The 8,263-nt window shown below is 33.8% G+C and overlaps 1 protein-coding gene across 1 annotated transcript; it reads left to right on the forward strand.

Annotated features, from left to right (window-relative positions):
• Positions 1 to 3,990: 3,990 nt before the first annotated feature.
• On the forward strand, positions 3,991 to 7,837 carry LOC128206187 (multiple epidermal growth factor-like domains protein 10). The gene is made up of 4 exons (XM_052908494.1): positions 3,991 to 4,964; positions 6,383 to 6,503; positions 6,795 to 6,850; positions 7,316 to 7,837. The coding sequence occupies exons 1-4, from the start codon at positions 4,070 to 4,072 to the stop codon at positions 7,678 to 7,680; spliced, it is 1,437 nt and encodes a 478-aa protein (XP_052764454.1). The 5' UTR covers positions 3,991 to 4,069; the 3' UTR covers positions 7,681 to 7,837.
• Positions 7,838 to 8,263: the final 426 nt, after the last annotated feature.

The following is an 8,263-nucleotide window of genomic DNA, read 5'->3' on the forward strand; positions in this document are numbered from 1 at the left end:
GTTGAGCGACAATAATTCTTAATTTTTGTTTATTATTATTGCAAAATCCCATGCAGAAGCATCTTGGATACTTGCCTTGTGCCCCTAAAATGTATTATTTTCATTTAAGTATTGCTATGTGTAAGCAAATGTTATGGTTACAATTGCTATTGTTACCAATCCGCTTCTTGGGGGTGTATGCCCTTGAAACATATTTACCAATGAAGTTAATTCGGTTTATCGGTGTTCGAAATAGCGGTGTTCTACTGTATGTTGAAATATGTTGTGAAACCTGGCATTATTTATATTTCGTTGCAAGAAATTATATTTGATTTTTTTGAAGACAGAAACAGAGATCCTTCAATAATTTTGTATGTATTTATGCAATGGTTCAATAACGGAACTCTTTGGACCGTTTATGTTTAGAAAAGGATCTGTGTGTCAATTGAAGCTTCAACAAAGAAGGATACAATGTATGCATTTCCGAAATATAAATGATAGCAGTAGTGGCCGACCCTGGTGTCAGTCCGACTTATGGCAATATTAACGTGTCGCGCTACACAAAAAGGAAATAAATAATACCGAATTGACAATGGGGGCATTACATTATATAAGGTCAACTTACAGGTTTTCAATAAGGAGGATGTTATACTCTGGTATTCTTTTAACTGCCTCATGATTTTCTTTGTATACGATATTCCTTATTATATTTGCCTATATTGAATTACAAAAAAAATGCTGAAAAGGTATTTTGTTAAAATGGTTGTTTTGAAAATTCGGCTGTACCCAAAAAAAACAAGGAATTTAATTTGCAACCTTCAGGTTGTATGGAGGCTACCGTATATACTACCTTTAAGTGTCTTAGGGTATCGTCGCAAGATCATATGTGGCCGCAATGATTCAATTAATTAAATCACGTTGACTTGCATAAAGTACTCTATTGCTCATGGTTCATAGAAAAAAGCTGCATTATCAACACTTGATGTGCTGACCCGAAAGGAGAGTCCCCGATGATATCATATTGTCCATAAATGATGTCAGTCATGCGATGTCGAACAAAAAAACAACTCCTAATTAAGATACTAACGCAAGCATTATACGGTATTGAGGTTGAATATCTAAATTATTAAAATGACGGGAAGTTAAAAACCGTTTTAATTTTTCGTAAAATGAACTTGAATGCTGAACAAATGTTAATGACGAAATGAGGCCAGTTAAAAAGAACTTTGAACAGACTAGAAAGAAACGGCCGAAGAAGGGTTTGAAACTTGAGTTTACAATTACCAGCACAAAACGTGAAAAAACACAAACGTTTACTCTTTTACAAAATAAAAATGGTCTCTCCCCTGATTATCTTTTAAGTTTGGTTCCTCAGACAGTCGGTCTAACATTAACAACATCACTTCGAAACGCATCCAATATCTCTAGCTTTAGTACACATACGTCACTTTATATGGATTCATTCCTTCCTTTATCAATCTCAGCATGGAACAGTCTCCCAGCTGAAGCACAAAACTTTGACACTATTTCTGGTTTTAAAGCGTACCTTTAGTCTGATAATTTCCAAACCAAATACTCTGTTTTATTATGGAAAACGTCGATCACAGGTCATACACTCGCTTACGGAATGAATGCACTTCATTGACACACCACCTTTTTGTTAAAAAATATTGCGCCCTCATCCCTCTGTGTGTGCGGAATTCGGGAAACAACGTATCATTATATTATTCTCTGTCCCCTTTGTACTGCCCAAAGAAGACTTCTGCTCAAATCTGTGGAGGCTTTGACTGACGTAACGTTTCGCAATTAACTTTACGGTGACACTGCCCATATAGAAGAACAAAATAAGACACTGTTCGATGCAGTTCACCTCTTTATTTAAATGACAAAAAAATGATAGCCAGTGGCAGTCACTTCCTACTACTTATTACTTACCCCACCCAGGATGGTCCCCTTTCTGTAAACATGTGATATTCAGCACTACCAATTAGGGCTCAGTGAAGAATAATCACTGGAAACTATTCATTTAAACAAACCACCCTACCCTCTTTCTTCTCTCTTATCCTCTTTTACCTTCCTATTCTTTTTTTCAAACAAAATTAACGACTAAAGTAAACTAAGATTACTATAGAATTGTTAATCACACAAAAATTTTAACATTTAGCTATTTACTTGTCTGTGAATGTCGTCAGTAAAATTAATCTTTAAATATTTAATAATGGTAAATGAAGCCATATCACTACCGCTTGATTCAATTCAACAATATCAATATCATTGTGTCATCTATATTGTAAGCTGTACAAATTTCCGTCATGTACTTTTGCTAAATTTTAGAGAATAACTTTTTAAGATATATTTATCTTTCGTTCTTATCCTTTAATAGATTGTACACGTCGTGTTTTCTGTGTGTCTTTATGTTATGTGTGTATACGCTGATGAATAAAATATGTGTTTAAATAAATTACCAGCATTTGGTTTTGCGTTTCCTTAAATAGCAAGTGCTTTGCAATTTGTATGTTGTATATGTACATGATACGCATTATCAATACCGGATAAAAAGGAACGTTCGGCATCTTGAAAACTTCGTTAATCTTCATATTTTCATATTCGTACCGGTCGATCGAAATTGTTTACAGTACTGATACCGTATGTTGCATTGAGAATGTAACTTTGGAATTACAATAAAGAATAAGAGGGAGGTGAAAAAATCAACGCGGGTGTTGAAAGCCGAGATAGACATAACTGTTCTAAAGCATGTAGTCAAATATGCATGCGAATCAATAAAAGATAATTGTAATTTTAAAGACTATTAAGAAGGTGATTTGTGTGCAGGTTGAGTGGGTGGTCGGTTCGTTGACGAGTGTTTGCATATACTTATGCAATGTCTTTAAAACAGTTGTGTTCGCAACTAAGTAAATAAGCATTTCGTATATCTGCTATTTTGACCAGGTTTATCGCGTCATTGTTTCACCAAGTAAAGTGAATTCAAATTCAGTTAAATATGTGTCAACTGAATGGAATTTAAAAGATAATTTATCACTAAAAAGAACTGGCCATTCTATTGCAATGTTTGTAAATGTAAAAAATAAGACTGAGTAAACTTTTAAAATGTCATGTTACTGATGTCATAGTTTATTCCTAGCCCCGTATGCAGTTACGTTTGTCGCTTGCAGTAAAACTGTTCCTTTTTACAAACCGTAAGCTAATCTTCGTAGAATTATCATATTTTGCTATGAAACCAACAATGTTTTTAAATTAATCTCTTCGAAAAAGTCGTTTCCTGATAGAATATATTGTTTTTTTGTTTAATTGCAAAGTCATATGCTTACATATCGACAAACCATACATACTTTTAAATTCGGATGTATCTACTTTGAATTTATTTTTGAAACATGTAAAACATAATAAAGGTAAAATTGTCCCTTAAGCGTTATCTTAACAATCTGTTTTCGAATTTAGTCCCACTGCATTGGATAGAATGACTAATAAGTGTTAGTTCGTTAACTTGGTAGAACATTGAAAAAGATCATTGTTAACGCTTTTCAAAAGAATTGTCAAACGACTCAATATTTACTCAGTTAACTTCCATATATAATATTAACCCTTGAAGTAGCATTAGGTGGGTAAGGTGGGGTAATGCCAAAACATTGAATTGGGCATGCCAAATGACTTATTTGCTTTTAGACCTCCTCCGTCCCCCCTCCCGCAATTGTTCAACCTTAAAGATTATGAAAAGTGACTAGAATAACTTGCAATAATAAATATCAATAAATGTTTTATTTTTGTTTGTGTTGACGTATTTGATTGTCATATTAAAGTATATAAGTGTAGAATTTTCAACCATGGTATGATAAAAGAGTATAGTGCTGCATAGGGGTAAAGCATTGACCTCAATTTGTACTGGGTTTTATCTGTTTTTTCTGATTAATTTACTTCCTGGTCTGTCACAGCTAAAATATTTGTTTAAAATATAATTTAAGTAGAAACATTATACTGTGCGGTAGGAAGGAAGACTGTTCGGGTCTGGTTGAAATTGGATTTATATATTATATCTTTGTATTGCGCATGAACACAAACAAATTTTCCCACAATGGATAGTATGTATATAGCATTATATTTAATAACTGTCGTGGCTGGAGAAAGTTGTCCACATGAAGTTTATTACCGCTGTTCAAATTGCGATACGAAGTCGATTTGTATTCAGTGCAAAGTAGGATTTTGGAACTTAGCCTCGAATTGTTCAAATACTTGTATTTCACAAACGTGTACGTGTACTAGCTATAAAGAATGTCTCTCATGTAAGGACGGACATTATGGGATAGAAAATAACTGTAATCGAAAATGCTCGAATGGATGCAATGGTGAAACATGTAACTCTGACGGAACGTGTTTGTGTAAGCATGACTTTACTGGAAATACATGTGACTCTTGTGTAGATGGAAAGTACGGAGCAAATTGCTCTGTGCAATGCAGCCTAGGTTGTGATGGAAACGTTTGCGAATCGCGTAATGGAACATGCAAATGCCGAAAAAATTATAGTGGTGAACTATGTGAATATTGCGTTGCAGGTCACTACGGAAAAGACTGTTCAAAAACATGTAGCCTGGGCTGCTTTCCACGAACATGTTCTTTTACTGACGGACATTGTGATTGTGACGAATATTACACCGGTGATAAATGTGATTCGTGTGTAGATGGCAAGTATGGAGCACAGTGCATCTTGCAATGTAGCCGCGGTTGTGAGAGTAACACTTGCACTTTAAAAGACGGATCATGCAACTGCAGCATAAATTTTACTGGTAGAAAATGTGACAAATGTATAAATGGTCGTCATGGGGAAGACTGTTCAAAAACATGTAGTCTGGGTTGCTTAGAAAACAGATGCTCTGCTATTGATGGAAAGTGTGCTTGTAGAGACTTTTACACAGGAGATAAATGTGACGTTTGTGTAGACGGGGAGTACGGTGGACATTGTTTGGATACAAGTGAGTTTTGTCATCGATGTTATTCTTTTATATCCGATCATCATTTTAAAAATATTTACTGAAACAATAAACAGTTCACAGTGTTTCGATAAAATTCATTTATATGATAAGTGACCAAGTTTGCAAAAACATGTCTTAAGCCCTATATGACGGAAACAAATGTCAAATATCAATGGTATACTCACTGTTTTCTGTTCATGCCAATGGCAAGACCTTCATGTTCTACAACTGTTGCAGTACAAAAGCAAATACGGAATTTAAAACACCGTACAGTACTTGGTATCATCTATTAATAATTAATTTAAATATTCGACGTTACATGTGCTGTAAGAATAACACTTCGAGGTAGGAGTGGTAGCATATTTATACGTCAAAGTGTAGTTTAAACAGACGTTCGGTGAGAAATACACAGTAATTATCTGCAAAGTGTTTACTACTTGGTTCTTACAATACAATATGCATGATGTATTGCTATTTAAATCAGCGCCTGAAGTCATCATGGAAACAAAATGTACCAACGTGCTTTTTTATCATAAATGTTATAGACGTATGCAATTACAGTACATATCGATTTGCAAAATACCCCTGGGCTTGCATTCAATATTCAACTTAAGTTATTTTTATGGTCATATATTATTGACTTCATTCACTACATTGGTCAATTATTAACACGTAATCCGATTATCTTTATCGTTCTTAAAACAATTAAGACAAATAATGAATACCAGCCCTGGTTACACCATTGCCCGTAGCAATAAATGAAAGCTATTTTGAGCATATGAATATAAACATTATTGTCTGCGTAAGTCAAAACCTAATTACAATGGAAATCTGTATTCACAAGAACATTATAGTTAAATACAGTTTAATTTGTGTTTACTCAAATTACTTTAAATATGTGCTCACTGAAATTTGTAAGGCAGAAAAACGTGAAAAATATGATTGAGAAATGAACTTTTAATCAGTTGAAGTGACCAATACTAAAAACATACTTTACGATGGAAATGTAATAAGTTTCATTTACGTTTGGTTGTCACAATGGGAAATATTGCAACCGTATACTCAATTAAAGAACTGTCCCTTTTATTTCATGATTGAAATTACTAACATATTACAAAAATGTCCTTTATGATTGAAACGTTTACCTAAATGATGTTTTAGTGTTACCCAGCATCTTAGGCATACGTGTTGTTAACAGTAAACGGAATTAAATGGCTTTAAATCATTTGTTGATCAGTTGACGTTTTCAAACAGTATATTGTTATTGTACCACTCGTCCGTTATTTATCAATAACCCAACCATGAACTAAAATTCATCAAAATCTAATTCTTAGTAATTGTTTTCAAACGTAACGCTACCTACACCGTAAAGTATTTACTCGGTTTTAATAAGATTGACATATTTTTCTACATTTCAGTGGAACAGACTCATGTCAACCAAACAAACAAGTTTTCTGCTGGAGCTCTAACGGGGGGAGTAATTAGTGCTGTAGTAGTCCTCGTTGCTGCTGTTGCTCTAATTGTTTTCGTCAGACGAAGGTATGTTGCAATAATAATACTTTTCTCTGGTTCATTTTGACACTATACGCTTTATTGCTGTTTTGATAAGTTGATTTCTGTATCACATAATTTTCACTGATTCTGTTCAGACACAAACATATAGACCTAAATAATTATTTGCAGAACAAGCATTGTAATATATTACTGCAAGTGTACTTGTGTTGTTCTTGTTTCGTCAACTTAATCGTCATACTATAATAATACTTTTGCTTCTGGTAAATTGAAATGAAAATTTATTTTGTTTTGAAGTTTACTACAAATTCGTTTCAGATTGGCACTAGTGGAAGCACACAGCCATTACACCGATCAAAATACTACAAATCCTGGTATAAAATACACTCATCTGTAATACGAGTAGTTTGATTAATCAGTTAAATATTAACATCAGCGCGTGCGGATAACGCCATGAATACTGTATGCTGCATATTGTATAATTGCATAAGTCCTTTTCTAAATGTGTTCGTAATCGGTATAATTAAGTGCAGCCTCACATAGTATGCTTAGTCCGCCCATCTAAAAGTTTGACTGGTCTCAATAGTTTTGCCAATACCAATTTACTCATGCCTATGATTAAAAACTGGCTACATAGTTGCAAAAAGCTTTATTGAAATTATGTGACTGTGATAAACATTCGATACTTTGTAACAAGCGTGAATGATTACCACGAATAATGTACTAGGTCAAATGAATTGAAAAACATGGAAACATTAACAAAACAAGTGATAAAGTTTCGTGCACATATTTGTTGAACATATTTTTTATTAAGAATACTTTTTTTATAAATGATGTAGGAGGGGAAGCAGCTCAAACCGGACCATACGAAGCATTAAATACCACCCGTACGGAGGAAAGTGACAATACCTACACAAGGCTGTTCTTAACAGGACAAGCTGAAATGACAGAACGTGTCAACACTGACAGTAGTGCTATGATTATGTTGAATGTGATAGGAGGTAATCTACCCAAATCCAACCTTTATGAAACATTGAATGCTACCCGTTTAAAAGAAGATGACAGCAATGATAACTACAGAACGTTGCCAGCGACGGAACAAATTGGATATACGGACTGTGGCAATTCTGAGAATATTTCAATAAATAATCCAACAATAAGTTCGGATCCTCACTCATACGCGAACATGATGCTCAAGAAATGACAGCATCGGTAAAGAAATGACAACACACATAACGTATGCACACTTCCTATAACAACAATATTGGTTTACTGGTCAAAGAGCCTCAATTTCATGACAATATACTAAAACACCCAGAAGAAACGTTAACTTAACTACGGTAAAAGTGATTCCAATCAAAAGCCAGACAATTCTTTGTTAATAAGTTTATCAATGTTTTGGTACATTGGCTTCTAAGCTATTTCGAAGGAATAAAATAAAAATAAAATAATGATCGGATGCCAGTTGAGATTGGCAAAAGCGCGATAAAATAATATAATTATATATTTATTTCATTTTGTAAACATTTTTTCACACTACATTTGTTTCAGATATCAAATACACGAGTGTTTAATCAGACCGTTTACATTGTTTGGAACAATGGCAAGATATCATTTGGAAAGAAAAAAACTACACAATCAATTGAAATTTAGGTTACATATACAGTAATTTGTAATGCATCATCACTTGACTTAGGGCCGTTTTTAGTGGACAATTTATTTTCCTTAAACAGACTTATTGTGGTTTGATCTCATGAAAAACCTTATTTCTTAACTGATAAACCGCC

The sequence above is a fragment of the Mya arenaria genome, chromosome 10 (genome assembly GCF_026914265.1).
Source record: "Mya arenaria isolate MELC-2E11 chromosome 10, ASM2691426v1".
Taxonomy (NCBI): domain Eukaryota; kingdom Metazoa; phylum Mollusca; class Bivalvia; order Myida; family Myidae; genus Mya; species Mya arenaria.

Excerpts from the sequence above, each read along its gene's own strand:
- LOC128206187 (XM_052908494.1), top strand. The coding sequence starts at position 4,070 with ATGGATAGTATGTATATAGCATTATATTTAATAACTGTCGTGGCTGGA. Across the intron at positions 4,965-6,382 it reads TGGACATTGTTTGGATACAA|TGGAACAGACTCATGTCAAC; the intron begins GTGAGTTTTGTC and ends TCTACATTTCAG. Across the intron at positions 6,851-7,315 it reads TCAAAATACTACAAATCCTG|GAGGGGAAGCAGCTCAAACC; the intron begins GTATAAAATACA and ends TAAATGATGTAG.